General features: G+C 40.5%; 1 protein-coding gene across 3 annotated transcripts in view; it reads left to right on the top strand.

Moving 5' to 3' along the window:
• The window catches only part of NNT (nicotinamide nucleotide transhydrogenase), a 71,671-nt gene extending 44,637 nt beyond the window's left edge, over positions 1-27,034 (top strand). For 2 of the 3 annotated variants that reach the window (XM_077816825.1, XM_077816826.1), the window contains exons 18-22: positions 1,452-1,611; positions 2,958-3,039; positions 15,807-15,925; positions 22,593-22,708; positions 25,137-27,034. In XM_077816825.1, coding sequence (XP_077672951.1) covers positions 1,452-1,611; positions 2,958-3,039; positions 15,807-15,925; positions 22,593-22,708; positions 25,137-25,286 — 627 coding nt within the window. In that variant the 3' untranslated portion in view covers positions 25,287-27,034. Of the gene's footprint in view, positions 1-591; positions 915-1,451; positions 1,612-2,957; positions 3,040-15,806; positions 15,926-22,592; positions 22,709-25,136 lie in introns of those variants that run through there. The other variant, XM_077816827.1, reaches the window with a different exon arrangement.
• Positions 27,035-27,637: the final 603 nt, after the last annotated feature.

Below are 27,637 nucleotides of genomic sequence, written 5' to 3' on the forward strand. Positions count from 1 at the left end.
TTCTGGTAATATCTTGGGGCACTGTCTCCTTTTCTGATTTCGTGGTGTTCTTGCACAGTGAGGTATCTCTTTCCTTTTAACTTCACTTGTAAAGACCTACCAAGTAAAGTACAAGTTTTTGGGGTTGGCCTGTGTATCTTTAGAGAGCTGCTGCTTCCCCCTCTCTCCCCCCTCCCCCCAAGCTTCAACAAGACTGGAGGTTGCTCTATATCCTGCAGGATCAGCCCCTGTGTCTTTAAGGCAATTGGGTTTTGTTGGGATCATTCTCCTCTTTCCAGACCACATTACCTGGCAGTTAGCCACTACCGTGCAATTGCCAATAAATTCTATTTTTCTCTTCTTCCCTTGAAACAGGGGGGTATTAAAGCGTCATAGCATACATCCAAAATTGTGTATTACTTATAGGTCTCAGAATGGGTCTGATCCAATGCACATTTAAGTCAAGGGAGGGATTGCCATTGACTCCAGTGGGCTTTGGATCATGCCCAACATCTGTCCTCATGATATGTGAAGTGCTGTTACCACATCACTTGCGAACAAAGGCCTTCCACTTGTAACATCCTTGTCTCCCTTTCTTTGTTCTTCTGACAGGTGTTTGAATTCTCCAGAGTGGCACATCTTCTAAGGCTGTAGCAGATTTTGTTTAAACACTTAATTTGACACTGTACACTTTCTTGTGGGTTTTCCTCTCATTCGTATGTATGCACATTGACATCCGTTCTTATTAAAAGATTTGGTCTGGGCTATAACCTGGCATGGTGCTCACACTCTTAACCTAAGAGCCAAGTTATTTCCCTTTTATTCCCCTTTAAATGTAATGACTGTAATTACAATGAATTTTGCCTATTTCCTGGTAGTACCTGAATATTTTGGGACCCTAGCTATTAAAAAAGCATGCATCATAGTAGTTAGTGTCAGCTAGAGTGTTCTTGTTGTCAGTCCATGAAACTAAATTCTCAGGAGGAACAGCTTTTTCAGCTAAGAGCTCATGCTTTTAGAACTCTCTTTTTGGTGGTCCACCAGTGTCTGGTTTCGGTCCTCTTCAGTTCCCTAATGCATTGTTTGAGTTAGTATTTGGTTAGCTTGGCTTGTGTATTTTGCTTTGTTCTATTTTATTTTTCAGCTTGAAGCTGTGGTGGCAGCGTATCAAGCTACCTATAAGGGCGATTATCATACTATGGTTTAGAGATTCTATGGTGACAGGAAGAACTGGTCAAAAACGAGGAACATCTTTTGCAGAAATTTCATCATTCCCACCCCCAGAGCCCCTTTATTGTTGAAGTGTCCATTTTTGTTGTTGTTGTCGAAATGTTTTAATTTCGGGTAAAAAAAAATTTATTTTTTTTTTAAACCATAAGAGTATTTTCAGAAAAACACGATACAGAAGAAAGTTTGCTTCACAAAACTATGTTTCTGTTATCCTTAGATTTAGTCATCACCTTGTTTTTCAGGCCATGAATCGTTCCCTTGCTAATGTCATACTTGGTGGCTATGGTACCACTTCAACAGCTGGTGGGAAACCTATGGAAATTACTGGTACTCACACAGAGGTCAACTTGGACAATGCAGTTGAAATGATAAGGGAGGCCAATAGCATTATCATTACTCCAGGTAAGAGGCAGTGACAGTGGATATTGTAAGATACTAGAGGGACGTAGTCAGGTTATAAATCTTCATGATTCACAATCGTAAGAGGGGACAATGTGGTTTAGTGGTTAAGGTACTAAACTTGGAGTTGGTAGTCTTTCGTTCTGTTCCCAACTTGGCCACTAGCCAACTGTGCAGCCTCCTTGAGCAAGACACTTCAGTTTTGTGTGTCTTGGTGTCTCTTCCTACCATTTATCTAGTTTATTTAGTTCGTAAACTCTTAATGTCTGAAGCTGTCTCTTACTCTGTACAGCCAACACCTAGCACACAGAGTTATAATCTTGGTTGTGGCTTTTAGGCACTATCATAATACAGCTAGTGGTAGTAATTAAATTTCTGTACCGTGGATTATTAGAACTGGAAGATTTTGTGGTTCTTCTCCAGTAACTCAAGGTTCTATTGTTTGAACTGCTGATAAATATCTAAATCCAACCACTGAGATAATAAAAATCCTGAAAACACTTTACATAGGTTTTATAAAACCTTTTTTATGGCCAAAAACATGTAGGTTTTGTATACTTCTGTAACAGAGTATCCTTTTAAAGAGAAGTTGGTCATTAATTATATTTCAAGATTTGTTTTCATTAAACCACATGATGCCAATGGCTGCATTGGACAGTATCTTACTATTAATTTATAAAACTCCACCAGCACTCTTATTATCCTTGTACATATGCCGTTCAGGCAAATACACTGTTTCATAAGAGTTACCTTTGCTTCAAACAGGCACACAGATGTATTTTTTTGGTGTTTGGCATTTGTTGCTATCATTGGTACTTCCAGCACTATATTACTGGAAGAATGCTGCTTACAATTTATGCCCTTGAGCGTTTTAAGGGTGATGCATGTTGCTCCCATGCATTATTTCTGTACAAAGTTAATGAAAGTAAAAGAATTATATATCCCTAAAGGCTGCATCTGGATTTGCATTGTAGATATCCAAAATTTGGTGGAAGGTACGAGTTAGAAGGTATGACAGTAGCTTCTTCACCAGTTTTTGGCTATTTTTGTGTGAAGCCTCCTGTTCCAGTACAACAAAACAGGATGTATGTTTCTGTAAAACTGAAGTTTACCATTTGTAGATTAGTTGTCCAGACAGATGTATTGATATCACAAATGTAGTTCAGTCTAGAGAGCAAAAAGAAGAAGAAAAAATTAGGTTGTGCTGAAACCCTCATGAGTAGTTGTGATGTTTGAGTGCAGCTTTTTTATGGTTAGAGGTTCTGGTGTCCACAAAAAGTAAATGAAACAACTTTTCCTACTTCGAACTCGAGAAACAATTGTTTAAGTAAGGGGAATATTTCTTTCAGGTTATGGTCTGTGTGCAGCGAAAGCTCAGTACCCCATCGCTGACCTGGTGAAGATGCTGAGAGAACAAGGCAAACATGTCAGGCAAGTACCATTGTGATACTTGTGAGGGGGTGTGTGTGTGTGTGTGTAGAGGGAGACATAACAAAGGATTTTTGATTGTATGAAAACGCCCTAGAAGTCTGTCTTTTTGCTGTCACCAATTATGCTTCCACTGGTATCCGAGAACGAGCTAATTAGAGGAACGTTCTAGTCTTATCAACCTACCAAACAGTCTAATAATTTCATGATACTGTTTAATCACACAGGTATTGGTGCCATTTATTGACTTCAGTGGAGTTGCATCCATTTATGCCAGCAGTTAATTTGGTGTTTGGGTACAGCAGTAACCCTTTATCTTTTTAAGCTTAGTACTACTTTGTTTGGTTTCTCATGCTGGGCTCCATCCTTACAAGCAATGGTGACAACACTCTTTAACCATTTACTACTGTTGCTCAATATAAGTGGTCATGACATCTTTGGGAAGTTGAATCTCTTTTTTTATATTCCCCTTCGCTTGGGAGTATCTCTCAAAGAACAGTCATTTGGTTTTCTAAAGACACAACACATGAAGGAGACTTCTGTGCAGGAACGTCTACTTCACTGAAATATAGTACAGAGTCCTGTTCCCTAACTTTTGCTTCACTCATGCTTCCCTATTGCACAGTCACTGTCTTCTGGGGAGGTTTAAAGTAGGAGAGGATAGGCTCTCTTGGAACTCAGGAGTGGCAGGAAGGAAGGGAAGGGAGAAAGAAGGGGAAGGGACTGCTAGGAGAAATCAATCCAATACCAGATGGAAGGATGTTAAGGTACCTCCCCCTGAGGCAGCAGTCTTCACACCATGAGTACAGGCTTTATTTTCCTCAGGAAACTTAAGAATGAAATCCAGAGTAACTGATTTATACTAATGGAATCAATGTTTACAGTCTGAGGAGCCAATAAAACACACGGTAGTAGCCAGTAAAAACACAAAAGGTGGACAGCTCACCCTGAGTGGCTTTATTTACACTAAAAAGTGGGTAAAAAGGCTTGCATTTAAAATATTGGGTAAATCTCTCTCTCTCTCTCTCTCTCTCTCTCTCTCTCTCTCTCTCTCTCTCTTATGAAGGCTAATACATATAAAAAAATTCTACATTTCAACTTTTTCTCACAACCCACTAAATGTCGTCCGTCATGTCTCCCCCTTCTGCCCCCCCCCCAAAAAAAAACCCAAAAAACCAAAAAACAACATGTTATGAGTTAGCTAAGAATGCAGAGTACTTGATGGCAAATTCATTTTTAAATGCACAAGCGCTAGCAGGCTTTCAGACACTGGGGTCCTTTGGCAACTCTGGCGATGGGGTAGGAGAGGCATACAGAGCAGCAGGAGTGCTTGGAGATCTCTCAGGAGCCCCTTAGTCTACGTCTAACAGTGAAGTGGTATAGCCCTCTCTAAACTGTGGCAACAGGTTTCCTTCTCAAGGACGTCTAATTCTGAGGAGGGCAGATCAGGCAGTCCCCTCTGTTAAGATTAGCTCTCTGGTCTAGCGTGTTCCTAAAAGTCCTCGCAGGGTCTTTCTGTTGTCAGTGGCAGAGACTAACTTGCAAAGGGTACACTGAGAACTCTGCCTAAGCCTTCTAGTCCCTTTGCAGCTCACCATTGGACTCTCCCAAATGACAGTGCTGCATCATTTAGTCTTTTACACCCCATGCCCTTGGGTGTAAAAGCACCTAGCTTCTGATTTATTTAGAACGTTCCTGGTGTCTGCCCAGCCCACAGTGGCTACTTTCTGAAGAGATGGGCTTTTGTTGCCTTTGTAGCTCCAGTCATAAGAATTTGGAGGCCAGGTTTTTTTCCTGAAGTTACTGTTGCAAGTTGGACTATAGATTTTCACATCCATATTTACATCAACTCCTCTAGCTCTACAGGTAAAGGCTGGAAATCAAAACAAGTGTTACTCTATTGGGGTAAATTCTATGGAGTGTATGTTACAGAAAGGGGAAGTAATTCACAATGAAGCTAACAAACATGAAAACTTTTAGTCTTTTCCTCCTTCCTTTCTCATAAGAATTAGCTTTCCCGTGCTTTCAATACCTGCCATGTCTCCATCGCTAATTGTTTTGGAAACTATTTTTTAATTATGGTAATTTAATATCTTAAAAATTAGTCAAGTCTCAGTTGTCATATTGAAAAAAAGATACTCTGACAGATGCTGGTTAACCAAACTCATTCTCTAATTTCTGCATGTTTATTTTAAGTACATGATGACTTTGCTTTGGAGTCAATGTTCTAGCAATTAGTGTGTTTTTTTTCTTCAATATTTTCCACATTCATCGAAATGATATTGATAGTACCTGGCAGTGTTTGTAGTATATAATTTGATGGATAAGAGTACCAGTTAGTAAAATTTGTTCATTAGCAATCACCCAAAATAATGCACTTCTGTGTAGCAGTTTAATCTGCATGTAGGAAAGCTGAATGAGGCCCCTGCTGTCTTTCTTTCCCATGGCAATTCTTTTCATCCCTTATTTTCTCACCACTAGTGGAAGCTGGTTGCATAGCCAAATTGTATTAAAGATACTGAAGGCCCATTAGGCATGTAACAAAAGAACCTCATTTTGGGTAATATGATGACAATATCCTGTTCTTTCTTTGATTTTTCCTTTTATGGCTTCTGTGTGGGCTAGCTTCCTTTTTCATAATGATATAAAGTATTATTGATTTCACCTTGTATGTCAGCTTTGTATGGGAGAAATATGAATGAAGCTTTGTGAAGTAACTGGATTATATTTAAAATGAGTCAATTTCAGGAAGAGATTGCTGCAGTGGTTACCTAGTATTTTAATGAAATAAATCTGTATTTACAGTTTGTGGTAATTTAGGCCTTTCATCACTTTGTGGAGCTCCCACAGTGTTCATTGAGTGCAGCTGCTGTCCCTCTGGTTTCAGTAGGTCAGAAGTGCCTCAGGACCCAAGCACGCCCAGCATCCAGATGCAGTGACACACACACACATCCGCTGTGGCTGAGTGCCAGCCTGGACATACGATTGTCATCAGTTTGTTATGCCCATGCTGTGCCAAGAAAAATTGCATTTGTCATATGGTCTTTTTTTTGCTTCATGGCTCATGATTGATTCAGAGACACTGTTTCCTTAACTTTGCCTGTAGTCATAACACGCTCAGTGAAGAGCATAGATTATGTAACATGATGTATAACATTTTATGACTAAGTCTTAAAGTCAGAAATACAGGAGGGTTTGCAAACTTGAGTCTGCTTTAGTTATTAAAATGTATTGCTAACATCACCACTGACTTGAAATGCTCTTGCAGCATATCGCATATTAAATCTATTAGTAGAATCATGTAAGAAAACTGCATGTTATCCAACCTTCCTGCTGTCTTTTCCTTTCTTGTTATTGACTGGTAGAGCTACAAAAAGTGTCATAGACTGGAAGGTTCCCAGAATCTATTCCCAGAGGGAAGACGCTTGGTCTTCAAGCAGTTTTATTCTCTGTTACTGCCTTTGTAGTACCACAGAGCTGTCATTGAAGGCTCTCCATTTACCATATATCTTGAATGGTTCACTACAATGCATGTAAAGGCGTGATTCTGAATTATCTTAATGCACTTCAGAAATGGATCAAACTAATTCAGAATAAGGCATTCTTAGTCTACAGCAAAAGCATCCACATAGGGAGTTAATCAGGAATAGCTAGTCCACTTTAAATTCATACCCTACCGTAATCTGAATTAAATTCAGTGTAGGCAAGCCCTAAACATCCATCCATAGAATTTTAATCTTTTAAATTATATATTTAATGGTGTGTTTAAAATAAAGAAATTCTCAAATACATAGCATATTGAACACCGTCCGCAGACATTCTAGATTCACTATATTTTGGCCATGATATCAGTTGTGTGACTTTATAGCCATTCTTATAGAATGTATGTATTTAAAATATCTGCTCAAGGTGCAATAGTAACCAATTACAGTAGTTTAAGGAAGTTCCATACAAGTGCTGAAGTAGTCTAAGAAAGTGCACACACTTAATTTTAAATCTGTTGACTAATGCCACAGGCATGTGGGTTCTTTACTTTTTAGCTGCCATAATCAGTGGAATATGCAGTTGTGAGAGAAAATCTAGATTACTTTCTGAATATTTTTCTCAAACTTCAGTCACTAGATGGCTGGTCTTGCCTAATTTTTATAGGTTAATATCTTGGAAGGACTTATGTGCCAGTGTCTCATGACCTCAGGACACAAGGCAAAGCCCCTATCTTCTTTCTTAGGCATTTGAAAATGGGGTAAATTTTAAGGTAAGTGGACTTGAGTTTTTAAATTTACTTTGGTTACAGGTGTTGGGATGTAGTCAAATTGTACTGCTGCATGTAGGATACTAGGTGTTGCATTTTAATTATGCTAAGGGTTTCTGGAGCATATGGAGGGATGCCATCTTTAACTTTTCTTTACATTTAAATAAATAAAACTAATTAGTTTGAATTCTTAAATTATTCTTTCAAATTAAATGAATCTTGCCTTAAAGAGTCATAGAGTTTAATACCAGAAGGGACCCCAGATCATATATTCTGATTTCTTGTATATCACTGGCCACAAACACCAACCAGAGCCCGCACATGAAACCCAACAACAGAAATTAGACCACAGTGTGGTCTCGTATGGTCTGTAATACTGTTATGTGCCACAGGGAAAGAATAAGAGGGAACAAGTTGCATCAATGCCTGATACCCTTGCAATGCCCAGGAATTGCTTAGGTGAGATATAACCACAAAATCCTGGCAAATGACCCACACCCCATGTTGCAGGGGGAGGTCTTACTTTACTAAAAGAAAAACTGGAAGTGTTTTCTTGACTGAAAGGTCTATTTTGTAAAAATGGACAGTTTAAAATCTTTTCCAATCAGGCCTTATGCTTTGCGTAACTCAGATTTTCATGAGCAATAAACAAGTGCTAGAGTATCTGCATGCCCTTTGTACTTTCAATTGTCATTCATGTTATCTCTCCATGAAACTGGAGCGTGTTTTTTAAGAGACTTGGCAGATGTGTATGTACTGGGAACAGAGAAGCTGCATGTGTGGAACAGAGGGCATAGAAAGTTAAAAGGGGAGAAATTGGGCTCTGTTGAGCAAGCTATCCTGTGTGTGTATAACTTCTACAAATGTTCAGAAATTAAAAAAATTTGTTGAGCAAGCTAAAATAGGCATGAAGCAGATGTAACTTACTTAGAGCACCCTATGTCTCATCAACTTTGGCATAGTTACAGAAATCCTATTTTTACATGGATGAAGTGCTCTGGGAGGAAAATTGCCGAACACTGACTCCTGTGTGTTGTGTTTAACGTTAATTCGTAATGCATTCTTTTAGTGCAAACACCAGAGTCACATGACAATGAAATGATCTTGAACCACTTCTGCAATGGGTTAAATATAAATAAGCTTATTCAGGATTGAGGAAAATAGTATTGTTTTCTTTTCATCTGTTTTGAGTAAAAAGATTGACTACATTAACCGCAAATAGTAAATCCTACTCTGAAGTTCTTCAGTCCTCAGTAAGCATTAAAAATAGAATACTACTGCATCTGTAATAACATCCTCGGCAACTGAGTTTAAATTCAACACAGACAAAATTGCACAAATAATTAAAGCTATTTGATCAGTGCAGAAAACTGGTATCCCAGGATTCCTGACATACAGTCCGTTCAGCTGGCGGGGGGTGGGAGGGGTTAATGCATCAGCACTGGTAGTGTCTAGTTTTGTCGTTTGGGAAGGCTTTGTTTCTTCACGATAGGGTGTGTACTGTAGGGGAATGCTTAACATGTGACCGTCTAGATTTATTTATAGGGCTCACATGGCATTTTCAGATTTTACAGAATCTAAACTTTCATTTTTAAAAAGGAAACTTTCTAGCCAATAGGGCTGCGAAGAAGACAGTCCAAATGTGAGCTGATTGTAACAGATTCAGTACCGTCTTCCTGTGTTGGCAGAGAGTCTGAAACAGTAACCCTTTATTCATGTCACTGAGGTGGTGATACTGGGTGCGCATTGTACTGTAAATGCTGGGCCATCTCTACAAGTGGGTTTGACTTCTTCAGCCTAGTGTGCCCCCTCATCCCACTGCTTAATTTTACATATATGCAGAGAATATATAGACAAAGAACAGAAGACATCAGCATGTGTAAACAATTCTACCAATCAATTTTCATGAATCCAAATGCTTCTGACTTGCCCACAGAAACTAGCTTTTTCTAAAAGAAACCCATATAAAGGGCTGGATTTCAAACCAGCTCCCCATTTTATTTTATCTTTTGATATAGTTTTGCTAAAATGTATTCATGTTTTTTTGGTTTTTTTTTTCCTGGTAACTCATATGGGTACAAAGTTTGGGCACAAGGTTATGCCTCTGAAACTAGAGACTTTGAAAATTGGGCCCAGAATTGTACCATCTGACTTATTTGAGGTCCAAAAAGAGAACCTGTGTTTTAGTACAGCACTGAGCCAACCCCTCCGATAAACTAGAGCATGGTCATGAATTTTAGTTCTTTGGGCTGAACTTGTTGTAGCCTACACATTTTGCCAGACACGTATAAGATCAGCAGGAGGAGATGCAAACATTTGCATAATAGAAGGTCCTTTAGTGTTCGACTGAAAAATAAGAAATTTTAAAAACATTTTCCTGCAATTTCTTTTTGAGAAAATCTGATGTTCTTGCAGCACTGATATTAAAGACACTTGAAAAAGAGATACTTCTTAAGCAGTTAAAGATTATTAATAATTCTCCATCTTTTCAATTTTCAATTTCTTCCATAAAGTTTCTCTCCTGTTGTATTTTTAGATATTTCCAGAATGGAATGAATGAGTAGGAAAAAAAATGGGTTTATTTTAAAACTTGTTGTGGGAGAATACGTTTGGCAAATATTTTATGCCCGTAAAAAAGCTTGTTGTTTTCAAGAACTGCTGTTGTAATGTGCAGTGAACAGGACATGTCACACCCATTGCACATGATGGCGGTGAAAACAAGAGGTTGAAATCCCCTCTGTTTATGATAAGTTGAGTGCAAATCTGTAACTATAAAAATAATTCTGCAAGGTTATACAGTGTTCAGATGGGACATTTTTAAAAGTGTCCTCTTTTTCTGGTGTTTCTAGTGTAATCTCTTCCATGTTTGTGAGGAACTTGGTCTGTATTGCTTCTTCTCAGCCTTGCCATGCTCACCTGAATGGCTGGTAGGAGGATCTTCCTTTTTGAGATGAGGGGATAATTTCTCTAACTATCTGTGTAAATGTTGCCTGTATGAAATCTTTATCAACATGATCATGGTGAGTGTCTGTACACACACTCACACACTTTCTCTCTCTCTCTAAATGTATATATTTTATTTAGATTATATTTATTTATTTATTTTATATATATATATAAAAATAAAAAAAATCTGGTTTGACAATTTTGCATGAATTTTTTCCAAGGGGTACTGGCAAGCCACTGTCATATTTGGTCATCAAGACTTTCAGAAACAAACTCCCTTTGGGAGTCATTTAAATGTCTCCTGTCAAATAGATTTTATATAAACAGTTCATAAACCTCCCAAATGTGTAGTGTATGGTTTCTGGCAGTATTTGTCAAAACCTGTGACAGATGATGATCCATACCATAACTCCTCCCATCAAGCAAAAATATTTCTTGCCCCTTCTTTTTCTTCTTCCCCTTGCCTCTGCTGAGGGAAAGTCAAAGGTGAAACTTCATTCACTTGGCAACTTACGTGTTGGTTTGGGGATCAGCCCTGGAAACAAGGTTGTGTTGGAGTATTTAATAAAAACCTCAAGCATATTTTGTTTTTTTTATTTATAAGCCAGCTTTGATCAAAAAGAAGCTCAAATAATTTTATTAGAAACTAAAGAGAATTTTGTTGGGAAATCTTTGTTCCTTGCCAAAATAGTGATGATTTTCTAATATGTTTCAAAATAAGAGTTCTTCTAATGTACTAAAAATCATTGCATTTGGGAGCAGTTTGGAAGCAACTGTGCTGCTCCACATGGTTTACATTACTGAGTGGTTGATGTGAAACTTTAAGCTGTTAATATTTTGTCCTATTTGTTTTGCTGTCCTGTATCTGATTCTAGGTATTTTCCTCTGCACCAGGATCCCAAATATTTGCCAGCTAAATATAATGTATTCTTTTTCCTTCCTGTGCAGCTCTTGTATAAAACTGGCTTCCATTCCACTCTTGAACCAAAGTTTAACGATACTTGCATCTTGTCACAGCATCTAATAGTGCTTAGTGGTGTGATCATTCAATATGTCTGGTTTTGAACTTGGAGTTCAAATTACCTGATATTCAAGTTGCCTTAACTCGACCTTACTACTGGTAGTTGACCAGATTATTCTCATTCTAAATTTATATTTGTACAGCATTAAAATTACTAATCGCTATACATCAGTGATTGTAATAACTGGCATGGTATCACACTTTTATCTGTGCCAAGCAAAATATTGTGTAAGATCATAGTCCAGCGTATATCAGAGGCAGTTGATAGTGTTCTCAGAAAAGAGCAAGCTGGTTTTCGGAAGGGGCATGGATGCACAGACCAGATCTTCACTCTAAGAAACATAATAGTACAATGCTTAGAATGGCAACAGCAACTCTACATAAATTTTATAGACTTTGAAAAGGCTTTTGATAGCATTCACAGGACTAGCCTATGGCGCATTCTGCGGGTATATGGAATTCATTTCCGTATAATCAACATCATCAAAAGCTTCTATTTCAACTTTACATGCAGTGTTGATTACAGCGAGCTCAGTTCTGAATCAAAACAGGAGTACGTCAGGGGTGTGTTATGTCTGCAATCCTCTTCAGCAGTGCCATTGACTGGGTAATGTGGCATACAACAGAAGACATGCCAAGAGGCATTAAATGGACACTCTTCTCATCCCTTGAAGACCTGGACTTCGCAGATGATGTTGCTCTCCTATCGCATACCCAACACCATATACAAGAAAAAACAACTTGACTCACTGCATTCAGCCAGCAAATTGGACTGAAAATCATCCTCAGTAAGACAGATATCATGACCCTTAATATTGTCTCTTCATCACCAGTACGGATAGAGGATTATGTTCTCACCAATGTAGAAACATTCACATACTTGGGCAGCACCATCAACCAGGACGGTGGAACAAGCTGGGACATCCAGAACAAAATCAGTAAAGCCAGGAACATCTTCAGGAGCTTAAATACAGTCTGGAATCATCAACATACAAAACCAAAACCAAACTCAAGATTTATCAGAGCTGCATACTTTCAACACTACTTTATAGTGCAGAATGCTGGGGAATGAGAAAGTACGACATGTCCAAATTGTCTTCATTCCACACAACCTGCCTTAGAAAAATACTCCTTATCTTTTTGGCTCAGAACAATCTCAAACCAAGATCTATTGACACAGTGCAGCCAAGGGGATCTGAGCACCATCATTGCCAGGAAGCATTGGAGATGGATCGGTCACGTGCTTTGGATGGAAACTGATTCTATCACCAGAGTAGCAATAAGATGGACACCTGAAGGCAACCGAAAACTAGGCTGCCCGAAAACAACATGGTGAAGAGCTATGGAAGCCGAGCTGAAAAACATGGGGCACAGCTGGGGAAAGACATGCCAGAAACAGACAGGAATGGAGGAGCTTCGTCACTGCCCTAAACATCAGAGGCATAATAGGAACATGATGATGATGATACATCAGTGGTTCAAAAACTGTAGTTTGTGGACTTTTGGTGGTGTTTATGTGAACTGATTCCATCGTAATGATGAAACATGCACAATTCTCCTGTCCTAGCAAATTTCTATTGCTCAATCATCAGTCTTCAAGCAGAGCTCCTTTATATTTCTTTAAGAGCTCATTTATCACACCTCTGATTCTTTGGTTTGATGTACAGGAACTGAAGTCACTTAATTATCTCTTTGGCATTTCTTTGTGTAAATTCAACCATGATCAAAATTGCCGACTCCAAAACTGGAGGATATCAAAGGTATAGGACAACATAACCCACCTGCAAAGTGGCCTGGAGGAGAGACTAGAGAAGTTGGGGCTGCAGACAAGGTGGTGATTTGGGTCTGATAAATGTAAATACCTGTACCTGTTGAGAAGAAATGCATTAAAATAGTGGGAGGAGTTACAGCTAAGTGGTCATACCCATGAGATTAAAGCAAGTTAGCACCTATCTCCTGAATTTTGTCCTAGTACTACTTTCATGTTCTGATCACCGTTGCTTCTTTGGAGAACATGTTGGCTTATGATTAGTAATGTGGGAAGGAAATGACCATGAGAAAATCTTTTGTAGGCTAATGGTCCTCAGTATGGAAATATTTGAGACTCTCTGCTATATCGGGCTCAAACGTAAGGGTGAAAAGCAGCCTTATAATTAAGACAGTTTTTCAGTTTTACAGAAACAAATCTCTCCATAGTATCTTTGGATTCATAAGCTGGGGAATATCAAGTAGGAGTAGGGAGGTGCTATTAACCTCTGTGTAGCCTTAGTGATGCAGGGAGGAACTGTTCTGTGGAGTTGCCGTCATTTAGATGAGATGAAAAAAACAGAGGTCCTGACCATTTGCCTTCACCAAAAATTCTATGGCTAAAACTCCATCTACTATTCATCCAGAGTAGTGGATATTATCTCTGGTGCCCTGGTTAAATTCCGTTTTCGGAATAACCTTTTGGCTACCTAAACTTGCTCTGCGATGTCATTAGGATATATGGTAGAGACTTCATATTCTGGCCTGCATTATTTGTAGTTTTGCTGCACTACTAGATGTAAGGTACTGGAAAACTTTATATACCTATAACTGTATCCTCTGGTGTTACCTGAATATTTGTTGGAGGCAAGGGAAGAGGTGAACTCTTAAGTAAGGCTTTCTTAGGTAGAAAAAATTGCAATGCTAACTTTGTACCTTTTGTCAATGTTTTGATATGGTAAAGTATTGAGTGGAGAAGAAAAGGAGAACTCTCAACATGTGCACTCTAAGAAAAAAATCAAGCAAAAACTAAATAATCATTAAGGAGAGCAGACTTCTGTTCCTACTGTAAAGACCTTAATTACTTGCATTTTTCTTTTAATGACTACCAGATGAAATGGTCATAATTCTGCCTGACAAAGTTCATTTGTAACAAAGTAGATCTAACTTGTCACCAATCTTACGTTTTTATAGTATCCTGTTTTGTCTGAAAGTTACAGCATAATACATCAAGCAAAGTACAGATGACATTTTACTCTTGCCTTCCTCTCATTGGAATAAAGTTGTTAATAATGTCAGAGTCTGGGGATTAGAGGAATACATGCCATGAGACGGAGTGTCCTCTTTCATTCTAAGGAGATTTTATGTTCTTTGAAAAGATGCAAAGAGCTACCTGCCAACTTCTTAAAAACAGATTTCTAATGCCCCATTTGAGTTCATTGCATGAAGTAAATAAAGTAGAGCACACAGCCTTCTCCCCCTCGCCCCAGTTTAATCTTCCATTTCATGAGAGTAATTTTATGGCAATTACTCTTGTTACCCTGATAAATTCAATGGTTCCCATCTTTCAGAAATTAAAATAATTTTATCCAGAAGCGGCTGAAGTCCTAGATAATTGGGACAAACTTTCATTTAAGGAAACTCTTGTGTTCCAGTCTGAATTCTTGAAAGGATATATTTTATTTGTAACCAACAGAGTAAAGTATTCTCTCTAACTTAGCCTTGAAGATTTTTCTGGAGAAAGTTGGGAGATACCTTTTGGTTGTGGAACACCCCACATCATGTTCCATTTTTCATGGGAGAGTTGTTGATTCTGGTCACACCCCTAACTATATGTAGCATTTGCAGCTCTTGATAACCTAAGGAGCCTTCCCAACATCTGTTTTGGGAGCCAAAGACAAATATGCCGTTCATATGTTTTTAATTCTTCTAGTATTGTTTGGGAGATACACACAAACATTTGGCATATATGTTTCACTTTGGCTGGTGAGAGAAGGATTTGTCAGCCAAAAGGGAGCAGGAAAAAGGCAATTATCTTTAAAATAGTTTTTAAAACCCCACCCTATTGAAGTAGAATATTACCTTGTGGAAACTTTACTTCACTGTTGCTGTGTTGTTCACCAGTGATGTATTTCCTGACACTTCCCATTCACTTACCTTGAAAGCCTCTGCCACTAGTTCCTCTGCTGCTGTAATTGGGAGTGCCTCTGTCATTCTCATTGTTACAGGATCTCCAGAGGCAGCTTCCGTGTGGATCAGCGTACTAAAAGGGCTTGTTCCATTAAATAAATGTTAAAATCTACTCAATTTCCAATTAAAATCTGTCAGAATTGGAAACTTTTTCTCTTGTCCTGGATGCGTCAGTGGTTCTCTAACCTTATAAATGGCCATCTTGTCTCAGGGTAAGAGGCAAATTTAGGGGCTTTTCTTGCCTGTGGTTTCCAACACATGAATTTGGTTTTGGCACAGCTTTATGCTGAAGGATTTAATCTGTGGTCCTTGAGGCTGAAGGGTTGAGATATAAAATCATAATCTAGTGGCTTTATGTGATTTCAAATATCTTCCTCTTCTATAGCTCCTTCCTTCCCACTCTGATCTCCCCAAACTCCCAGGAAATACTGAAAAATACATGTGATTTGTCTTTGGAGATTTAATTTTTTTGTTAGTAATTCTGTATTTGGTATTAGCACATTTAGGAACTAGCATTCCAGCCCACACTTGGCCACATCCTTAAGGTATTAAATGAAACAAGATATATCTGCTAATGGGTATGTTCTTTTTTTTGTTTGTTTGTTTTGTTGCTAGGTTTGGTATTCACCCTGTGGCTGGTCGGATGCCTGGTCAGCTGAATGTGCTCCTGGCAGAAGCAGGTGTGCCATATGATATTGTGCTGGAAATGGATGAGATCAATGAAGATTTCCCAGGTTAGAGAGAGTGATAACTTGAAAACTGTGTTATTTGCTAGTATATGAAACGTGCAGTGGTTATGTTTTTGTTTATTTTTCAAATGAAAATAGAGGCAGATATAATATACTGTGTGTGTTCATTTGTCCGCACACGTCTATAACAATAGGCAACTTCAACGGTAAGCTTTGTTTCCAGCTCTGCTTAATGCTTTCTATTAGAAGACTCTCTTATTATATGCTTTATAAATTTACCAACTTTTAACCATTCAGGCTGAATCTTTTGGAAAGTTTCAGCAAAACCAGTTCAGCTGTTTGTGAACATTGTTAGAGAAAAGTGTTTGTTTTGCCAAGGATTAAAACATTCTTACAGATGCTTCATTAACAAGTTTTAACCTTTCATATTCTGGAGCAGAGACTTGAAATGGGGCAGAGGGGTTACCTTGGAGTCAGAAAGGTGCCTCTTACTGTCCTCATGAATGTTTACACAAATTTGGCCAAGGAATAAGCCTCTGAAAATTGCCATGGCACATGTTCAGTAGAGGTTTGCTAGAGGCTGGCAACTAAATTCTGCAAAGTTCCATCTGCACTAAGCATGCTCCAACTCAAGGCTGCAGGGGTTGAGCAGGACTTTCTCTTGGCTATGGCACCAAGTACGAGACCTGAGGGCAGTGTTCTTCCCCCCCCCCCCCCCCTTTCTGTATTCTCACTGCTTCCCCTGGTGATGCTGAGGGAGCATGGACGAGAGGGAAGACTCATGCTGACTCAAAGGTAGAGGATTAAAGAGCAGAGAGGAGATGTAGACAGGCTAAGGATGGGAAGGAACAGGAACAAGAATAGAAGGGAACAGAAACAGATTGGGATGGGTAGGAATACAGGTGGGTGGGTGGGGAACAGAAATAGTGTGGGGAACATAAGAGCAGAGGGAACAGGCTGGAAGGGATATGCTAAGGGATCGGCTGGGAATGGGCTAAAAGATCTCTAACCACTAGAGAACACTCCTCTCCAGAACCTGAAATTCAGCATAGGATTTCTGATCCATACATTACTTTGCTGTGAAGACCTAATAGCTGTGAAACCAATGGTATGTGGTGTGTCTCATCTCCCTGTAGTGGCTGGTCAACAGGAGATAATGGTACTAGATACTGTCCAGTTTAGCCAGTGTATCTATTCAGGGGACACCATCATAGGGCCTAATCACATCAGCCACACTATCAGAGGCTCGTTCACCTGAGCATCTACCAATGTGATATATGCCGTCATGTGCCAGCAATGCCCCTCTGCCATGTACATTGGCCAAACCGGACAGTCTCTACGTAAAAGAATAAATGGACACAAATCAGACGTCAAGAATTATAACCTTCAAAAGCCAGTTGGAGAACACTTCAATCTCTTTGGTCACTCGATTACAGACCCAAAAGTGGCAATTCTTCAACAAAAAAACTTCAAAAACAGACTCCAACGAGAGACTGCTGAAGTGGAATTAATTTGCAAACTGGATACAGTTAACTTAGGCTTGAATAAAGACTGGGAGTGGATGTGTCATTACACAAAGTAAAACTATTTCCCCTTGTTTATTTCCCCTGCTACTGTCCTTGTAAACTGCTGGAAATCAAGGCCCACCTTGATTATCACTACAAAAGGTTCCCCCTCCGCCCCCCGCTCTCCTGCTGGTAATAGCTCACCTTTCCTGATGACTCTTGTTACCGTTTGTATGGTAACACCCATTGTTTCATGTTCTCTGTGTATATAAAATCTCCCCACTATATTTTCCACTGTATGCATCTGATGAAGTGAGCTGTAGCTCACGAAAGCTTACGCTCTAATAAATTTGTTAGTACCTAAGAGTATGTCTACACTACGAAATTAGGTTGAATTTATAGAAGTCGGTTTTGTAGAAAGCAGTTTTATACAGTCGATTGTGTGTGTCCCCACACAAATGCTCTAAGTGCATGTAGTCAGCGGAGTGTGTCCACAGTACCGAGGCAACCGTCGACTTCTGGAGCACTGCACTGTGGGTAGCTATCCCGCAGTCTCCACCACCCATTTGAATATTGGGTAGAAATCCCAGTGCCTGATAGGGCTAAAACATTGTCGCTGGTGGTTCTGGGTACATATCGTCAGGCCCCCCTCCCTCCCTCCTCCGTGAAAGCAAGGGCTGACAATCATTTTGAGCCTTTTTTTTTCTTGAGTTACCTATGCAGACGCCATACCACGGCAAGCATGGAGCCCGCTCAGCTAACTGTCACCGTATGTCTCTTGGGTGCTGGCAGACGTGGTACTGCATTGCTACACAGCAGCAGTTTATTGCCTTTTGGCAGCAGACAGTGCAGTATGACTGGTAGCCGTCGTCGAAGTCCTGGGTGCTCTTTTAACCGTCCTTGATGAGGTCAGGGGTGCCTGGGCAAACACGGGAGTGACTCAGCCAGGTCACTTCCCTTTTAAGTTTCGTCTCATGGCGATTGAATTCTACCGGCAGTGCACTGTCTTTTAATCAGCAGCCAGCAAAAGATGATGGCCAGCAGTCATACTGCACCGTGTTCTGCTGAGCACCCAGGAGATGACAATGGCCAGCGATCGTACTGCACAGTCTGCTGCCAGCAAGATGTATAAAGATAGATGAAGTGGCTCAAAACAAGAAATAGACCAGATTTGTTTTGTATTCATTTTCTCCTCCCTTCGTCCATGAAATCAACGGCCTGCTAAACCCAGTTTTGAGTTCTATCCTGGAGGGGGCCATTCAGTTTCTCGCAAAGCCACCCCCTTTGTTGATTTTAATTCCCTGTAAGCCAACCCTGTAAGCCATGTTGTCAGTCGCCCCTCCTTCCATGAGAGCAACAGCAGACAATCGTTCTGTGCCTTTTTTCTGTACAGACGCCATACCATGGCAAGCATGGAGCCCGCTCAGATCACTTTGGCAATTAGGAGCACATTAAACACCACACGCATTATCCAGCAGTATATGCAGCACCGGAACCTGACAAAGCAAAAACCAGACAAGTAGGCGACGTCAGCGTGGTGACGAGAGTGATGAGGACATGGACACAGACTTCTCTCAAAGAAGGGCCCTGGCAATGTGGGCATCATGGTGCTAATGGGGCAGGTTCATGCGGTGGAACGCCGATTTTGGGCTCAGGAAACAAGCACAGACTGGTGGGACCACATAGTGTTGCAGGTCTGGGACGATTCCCAGTGGCTGCGAAACTTTCCATGCATAAGGGCACTTTCATGGAACTTTGTGACTTGCTTTCCCCTGCCCTGAAGCGCATGAATACCAAGATGAGAGAAGCCCTCACAGTTGAGAAGCGAATGGCAATAGCCCTGTGGAAGCTTGCAACGCCAGACAGCTACCAGCCAGTCGCGAATCAATTTGGACTGGTCAAATCTAGTGTGGGGGCTGCTGTGATGCAAGTAGCCAACGCTGTCAAAGATCTGTTGATATCAAGGGTAGTGATCCTGGGAAATGTGCAGCTCATAGTGGATGGCTTTGCTGCAATGGGATTCCCTAACTGTGGTGGGGCCATAGACGGAACCCATATCCCTATCTTGGTACCGGAGCACCAAGCCAGCAAGTACATAAACCACAAGGGGTACTTTTCAGTAGTGCTGCAAGCACTGGTGGATCACAAGGGATGTTTCACCAACATCAGCGTGGGATGGCCAGGAAAGGTACATGACGCTCGCATCTTCAGGAACTCTGGTCTGTTTCAAAAGCTTCCGGAAGGGACTTTATTCCCAGACCAGAAAATAACCGTTAGGGATGTGGAAATGCCTATAGTTATCCTTGGGGACCCAGCCTACCCCTTAATGCCATGGCTCATGAAGCTGTACACAGGCAGCCTGGACAGTAGTCAGGAGCTGTTCAACTACAGGCTGAGCAAGTGCAGAATGGTGGTAGAATGTGTATTTGCATGTTTAAAAGCGTGCTGGCGCAGTTTACTGACTCAGTTAGACCTCAGCGAAACCAATATTCCCACTGTTATTACTGCTTGCTGTGCGCTCCACAATATATGTGAGAGTAAGGGGGAGACGTTTATTGCGGGGTGGGAGGTAAGGCAAATCGCCTGGCTGCTGGTTACGCGCAGCCAGACATCAGGGCAGTTAGAAGAGCACAGGAGGGCGCAGTGCGCATCAGAGAAGCTTTGAAAACCAGTTTCATGACTGGCCAGGCTACGGTGTGAAAGTTCTGTTTGTTTCTTCTTGATGAAAATCCCCGCCCCTTGGTTCACTCTACTTCCCTGTAAGCTAACCACCCTCCCCTCCTCCCTTCGATCACCGCTTGCAGAGGCAATAAAGTCATTGTTGCTTCACATTCATGCATTCTTTATTCATTCATCACACAAATAGGGGGATAACTACCAAGGTAGCCCAGGAGGGGTGGTGGAGGAGGGAAGGACAAGGCCACACAGCACTATAAAAGTTTAAAACTTATTGAATGCCAGCCTTCTCTTGCTTGGGCTATCCTGTGGGGTGGAGTGGCTGGAGGCCCCACCACTGTGTTCTTGGGCGTCTGGGTGAGGAGGCTATGGAACTTGGGGAGGAGGGCGGTTGGTTCCATAGGGGCTGTAGCGGTGGTCTGTGCTCCTGCTGCCTTTCCTGCAGCTCAACCATACGCTGGAGCATATTAGTTTGATCCTCCAGCAGCCTCAGCATTGAATCCTGCCTCCTCTCATCATGCTGCCGCCACCTTTCAGCTTCAGCCCTCTCTTCAGCCCGCCACCTACTCTCTTCAGCCCGCCACCTCTCCTCCTGGTCATTTTGTGCTTTCCTGCACTGTGACATTGTCTGCCTCCACGCATTCGTCTGTTGTCTGTCAGTGTGGGAGGACAGCATGAGCTCAGAGAACATTTTATCGCGAGTGTGTTTTTTTTCCGCCTTCTAATCTTCACTAGCCTCTGGGAATGAGAAGATCCTGTGATCCTTGAAACACATGCAGCTGGTGGAGGAAAAAAAAGGGACAGTGGTATTTAAAAAAAGACACATTTTATAAAACAATGGGTACACTCTTTCACGGTAAACCTTGCTGTTAACATTACATACACAGCACATGTGCTTTCGTTCCAAGGTCGCATTTTGCCTCCCCCCACCACTTGGCTAGCCCCTCCCCCCTCCCCGTGGCTAACAGCGGGGAACATTTCTGTTCAGCCACAGGCAAACAGCCCAGCAGGAACGGGCACCTCTGAATGTCCCCTTAAGAAAAGCACCCTATTTCAACCAGGTGACCATGAATGATATCACTCTTCTGAAGATAACACAAAAGAGATAAAGAACAGATGTTGTTTGAATGCCAGCAAACATACACTGCAATGCTTTGTTCTACAATGATTCCCGAATACGTGCTACTGCCCTGGAGTGGTAAAGTGTCCTACCATGGTGGACGGAATAAGGCTGCCCTCCCCAGAAACCTTTTGCAAAGGCTTTGGGAGTACATCCAGGAGAGCTGCGCATACCAGGGCAAATTAATCATTAAACATGCTTTTAAACCATGTATAGTATTTTAAAAGGTACACTCACCAGAGGTTCCTTCTCCGCCTGGCAGATCCGGGAGGCAGCCTTGGTGGGTTCGGGGGTACTGGTTTCAGGTCCAGGATGAGAAACAGTTCCTGGCTGTCAGGAAAACTGGTTTCTCCGCTTGCTTGCTGTGAGCTATCTACAACCTCATCATCATCATCTTCCTCGTCCGCAAAATCTGCTTCCGTGTTGCCTCCATCTCCATTGAAGGAGTCAAACAACACAGCTGGGGTAATGGTGGCTGAACCCCCTAAAATGGCATGCAGCTCATCATAGAAGTGGCATGTTTGGGGCTCTGACCCGGAGCAGCCGTTCGCCTCTCTGGTTTTCTGGTAGGCTTGCCTCAGCTCCTTAATTTTCACGCGGCACTGCTTCGGGTGCCTGTTATGGCCTCTGTCCTTCATGCCCTGGGAAATTTTTGACAAATGTTTTGGCCTTTCGAAAACTGGAACGTAGTTCTGATAGCACGGATTCCTCTCCCGATACAGCGATCAGATCCCGTACCTCCCGTTCGGCCCATGCTGGAGCTCTTTTGCGATTCTGGGACTCCATCATGGTCACCTCTGCTGATGAGCTCTGCACTCACCTGCAGCTTGCCATGCTGGCCAAACAGGAAATTGAAATTCAAAAGTTTGCAGGCCTTTACCTGGCCAGTGCATCTGAATTGAAAGTGCTGTCCATAATGGTCACAGTGAAGCACTCTGGGAGGCCAATACCATCTAATTGTGTCCACAGTACCCCAAATTCGACCCAGGAAGGCCGATTTCAGCGCTAATCCCCTTGTCGGGGGTGGAGTAAGGAAATCAATTTTAAGAGCCTTTTAAGTTGAAAAAAAGTGCTTCGTCGTGTGGACGGGTGCAGGGTTAAATCGATTTAACGCTGCTAAATTCAACCTCAACTCCTAGTGTGGACCAGGGCTAAGGTGCCACAAGTACTCCTTTTCTTTTTATGGATACAGACTAACACTGCTGCTACTCTGAAACCTGTATTTAAGTTGTAAGCTGTTCAGGGTAGGGACTCTTCCAATGAGTTTGGGGCTCCATTGTGTGAGGCACTGTACACTCTCTGTTGGCACTGTAGGTGCTGCTATAATGCAAATCAATATTCATAGTAATTTCTGTATTGTGGTTCCTGATTTTTCAAGTTCTGTTTTTTCCTTTTTATTTTTTTAATGCAGAAACTGACCTGGTCCTTGTTATTGGTGCTAATGATACAGTTAATTCAGCAGCTCAAGAGGATCCTAACTCGATCATTGCTGGAATGCCAGTTCTAGAAGTTTGGAAGTCAAAACAGGTAAGGCGAACAAATAAAACATAGTAGCATCCTCATTTATCCACCTTTTTTTAAAACAGCTTTTGTTTGGAGATGCTAATAGGATTATCCTACTTTTTCTGTTTGCATACGAAGTTTCCCCATCATGTACTGCACTGTGCACAGCAGAATATTCTGTGCTTCAGAAGTGCACTGCAGAGCATTAGTAATGTTGTAATACAATCATATTGCTGTGCTCTGATCCAGTGAAGCTAATGGTGGCTACAACTGATGAGACTAAAGAGTAGAATTAGGTTGGCAAGTATATTTGGCACTGTTGGCCTGGGGAAGGGTGGAGTGGACAGACAGCCATGTCGTTTCCTTATTTGCTGTCATTCCTCAGATAGTGAAACTAATAAAGCAGCCAAAGGAGTTAGTCTGATTTGAAAAATGATCTAGCATGTAGAAAATTCTTAAATGTAACTCTACCTCTTATCCACACCTCACCCCAACAGTATCTGTATCAGTGCAGCAGTACAAATGTTATCAATTATTCCTTGTCACTAGTGTGAATTCTCAGTATTCAGATTTGCCATCCTGAAACACTCAAGTGCTCAGAGTGATGGGGTTATTATTAGTGTTCTCTCAATAGCCCTTTATCATGATTGGAGAAATACATATAACCATGTTTTATCTATGCAGAATGCCTTGTTATGGCCTCATTTCACATTATGCTCCAGTAACTTCCCTACCTCCAAGTCCACTGATTAATCTCCTTAATTGGCTCTAGCATTAATTATCCCAAACATATTTGTTTCTTCTAAACAGTTTCTTCAGAACCGACAACCCATTATTTCACAACGGGTTATCTTGGAAAATAGTTACCAAGAATGTGATCTTATCAACTATTGGTGCAGGACCTTCCCGCAATATTTCTTTTGGTTGTTGTTACCGAGAGGCTGGGTTCTAATAGAAAGCAGTTGCTTTATTTGTATAATAATCTTGAGTGCCAAAGTCTTGCTTTGGTTCCTTTGTGATACAGAAGGTGTAAAAATAATGTAGAGCTATCCTACATCAGATGAAAAGATTGTGGCGAACAAGAGACTTCACTGAAGGTTGGAAAAACCTGTGCTCCTGAAGCTGGCATAGTCTTAAATTGCTCAACTTCTAGAGGATGAAAATCTGTTAAGCTGTAGTGACTAAGAAGGCACCATTTTGCCAAGCTATGCCTGCTTCTTGGAGCTCCACAGCCTGAAACAGTTAACTGTGGATTAGAACTAAGCACCTTTGAGAGCACAGAAGACTCTTGAGGAGAATTGAATCAACTCAATATTACAGCCAACAATGGACTTTAGGTAACTCACGTTTAAAAGATGATCATTCACTTTATCCACTTCCCAGTCATTGCAATCAAACATTAGGGAGTGATGTCAGGGGATTCTTTAATCATGCTTTAAGGGCCTTCCTGACATCTTTCTGCAGTCAGCTTTTTCTGCCCAGTTAATTAAATGTGTTCTTTCCCGTGCAGTAAACTTTAAATGCAGTGGTCAAGAGTAGAGTTTCCATAGGTAACTTGTGTGTGCAATAAGACTTTTTAACTGGATCATTATTACCCAGTCTCAAGTGCTGCGGATCTGAGATGCTACATGCGCTTGCAATTAAGGTGTCACATCCTGCATTTTGTCACATCCATTTTCATTGTATTTTTAACTTCTTTAGTATTTTGTACAGCGTCCAGTGCACCCTTGGGAGTGTTTTAGTATAATAATTCTTCACGCTCCTAGCCGTCGTCAGGGTAAGTCTAGACTGCAGCTCAGCGTGAGACTCTCAGCCTGGGTAGACTGACTTGTGCTAGCTTCATGTGAGCTAACATCCTAAAACTAGTAGTGTGGACCCAGCAGAGGCTTGGGCTAGCTAGTCATGCTCGGACCCAGAGCCTGAGCTGCCACCCAAGTCACAACATTCATATTGCTATTCTTAGCATGCTAGCTCGAGCCGAGCTGGGGTAAGTCTGTCTACCCAGGCTGGGAGGCGCTCTCTCCCAGCTGTAGTGTAGTCATACCCTCAGTGGCTGGAGAGCATTGGGTTAGGGCTTGTGGGTGCCAGTACAGTCCCTAGTCAGCCATTGGTCTTGCTTTTGATTAAAGCAAGCCATTCCTTCCCTGGGTCTAGGAACACACCTTACCTATGCCGGGGGTGAGGTGGAGACTGAGAATCAAACCTATGTTTCCTGCATGGAAATGTGGAACATTACTTGGAGGCCACCTGTCTACCCTGTTCATGTGACAGAGTGACATTGACTTGCAAGTAGTATATTCTGTATATTGGCACCCATAAAGTCATCTATTGCAGGACATAATATCAAATCACTTGTTTTTTTATTTTGTGTATTGAGATTATTTTCAAATCTCCTGCACTGAGGGAGAAGGTTGATATGTGCTATGTTGAATATAAACTCTTCCCTTTGCAGATCATTGTTATGAAGAGATCTCTGGGTGTCGGTTACGCAGCTGTGGACAATCCAATCTTTTACAAACCCAACACCGCTATGCTATTAGGAGATGCCAAGAAGACCTGTGATGCCCTGCAGGCCAAAGTCAGAGAATCCTACCAGATGTAAATACTGATAATCACTTATCAAAGTTAATATTTGGCCAGTATGAAAAACAAAAAGACCATTATTTTGTACATCAGAATATAAGGCAAAGTTATGAGAAAAAAACACGAGTGCATAAATTGGCTTATATAATTTTGACATCTGAAAAAAATCAATACTACGTTAAGTGTCTAGAAAAACCTGAATTGTGTTTCTGTTGTGGGTTTTATGGATGCTATGAATCAGGAACACTTCAGCAGAATGAGTTCATCTTTAGATGAATCCAGTTGGACTGAATTTTTTTCCTTTCCCCTAGTAGTCACCTAGGTAATATAAATTGAAATGTAGGATTTCATGGACCTGTTTCATTAGTTTCCAAGTATGACATGATATAAACATATGCACCTAAAGTGCTGAAATATTTTTCAACAAATGCAACTAATTCAAATCTTTATCCCCTCCTACAGTTGTTGCCATTTCAACTGTTCTGAGAAAACAATGGCCCCAATCCCGCAATCAATTCTATTTGGGCACCAGCAGTTGCTACACTAACCTGATTGCAAAATCTTGTCCACTGCAGGATATTTCAGTTTCGGTTCACTTTTGACTTTTAATTATATTTTGCTATTTTCAAATGTATTTTGATGCATTCTTAATCAACATTTTTGTAATGCTGGAAAAAGGCACTTTCTTAACATATTTAAGATGCTGGAGAAAATGCAAATCAAGAGTTTCTTTATTACCATTTTTTAAAATTAATCAGCTGTCGTTTGGGGACTGTAAAAGCATACCAATCTTACAATCAATGTTTTCAATATTTGACTTTCCCTTAATCTAATTAAGTGCACTATTTAAATTTTCATAATAAGTACGGCTAAGCGGTAAATCAGTTTATGGCATATAGTGCTAATTTATTTTTATTATGTTAAGAGTACTTGAATGGAACTCAAATATTTGCCTAATAAAATGAATTCATCATGTTTGCACAATGATGTAGCAGTTGTCCTCAGTGACAAAAGCTAAATACAAATAGTTATATTTGTGTTAGAAAGCATTAACATCTGGGGAAAACAAACTACTATGAAGCAAGTTTAAAATTGATCCATCCTAACTGTTTATAAAACTGATTTTTTTAATCACATCATGTATTGGGACCTTGCATAACTCAATAGCATTTGAGAAATAATACCACTTAGCTACCTCTGTTTTTATGTAAGGATAACTTAAAACCCATTTTTTGAACAGGTAGTATATCAAGAAATGTAATAATGTATGAAAGTAACTGCCTTTTTAAAAATCTGTCTTTTCTATAAGCTCAAAAATAAAATTAGCATATAAGCATGAATATGTTGTTACACAGCATAGGAATACTTGAGTCATTAAATTCTAACTTAACACACTGGGGCAGCTATGTTTGAATGCAGTATGTATGGCCTCGTAATATAATTGTATTAATAGCTATATTTCTGTTGGGTCTGTGCAAAAAGAAAAAGAGAGAGGGGAGAAAAGGGACTTAAATAGAGGGCAATTTTGTAATCATGGAATATTAATTTTTTTGCTTGACCAAGTCTGATTTGAGTATTATTGGCTGCAGTGTCCAACTTATTTCTGCTTGCATGTAGCTAACTAAAAGTTAGTCTTTTCTTAAAATGCCTTTTTCTTTGTATTTGAAATGAAAAATGTAATTTGTTATGGATCAGAGGTGCCAGGATTAACTTTAGAACTGTGTTTTATCATGAAACATCAGAGAATTATTAAAAAAGTTTAAAGAATGTGGTTTTTGTTCATAATCATTGGTCATCTCCTCTTCAGTATAGCGTAGCCTAAAAAGGTAACTAGCCTGACACTCCACTTTGGGAGTCATAGCATCAACATTATACTGAAGGCAGGGCAGGTTTGTTTTATGCCCTTTGTAGCAAAATCTCTTTGGATGCTTCTATTTTTCACCAATAGTTACCAGTCCTGAGCTGACAAGCTCTTGATTAAAATTTGAATAAAAGTTTGTTTGTTTTTTTAAATCATCTTGATCTTAAGAGGTAAAATTCTTATATTTTTTAGTATGTAGTTCACTATTAGTCCTTTCAGCTGGGGGTCTTAGATTGTTGTAATGGTACCAATAATCTAAGTTAGACATTTCTACACTCGATGACATTTAAAATACAAGTGGATGATGATCTCCCTATATTTGCTTACTTAAGTACACAATCTAACTTGAGGCAATCTTGCAGACAGGTTTCCCAGGGTAAAAAGGAAGCTGTTCTCTTCAAGTTTGGATCTGGTCAGAACTTAGCTCTTTCTTGTAGGTATCCTATCCAGGAGCAGCAGTCAGAGGCCTTGATTCAATAGGTAGCTTTCTCTTCCTCTTGATTGATTAC

This window comes from Eretmochelys imbricata, chromosome 5 (assembly GCF_965152235.1).
Source record: "Eretmochelys imbricata isolate rEreImb1 chromosome 5, rEreImb1.hap1, whole genome shotgun sequence".
NCBI lineage: Eukaryota > Metazoa > Chordata > Testudines > Cheloniidae > Eretmochelys > Eretmochelys imbricata.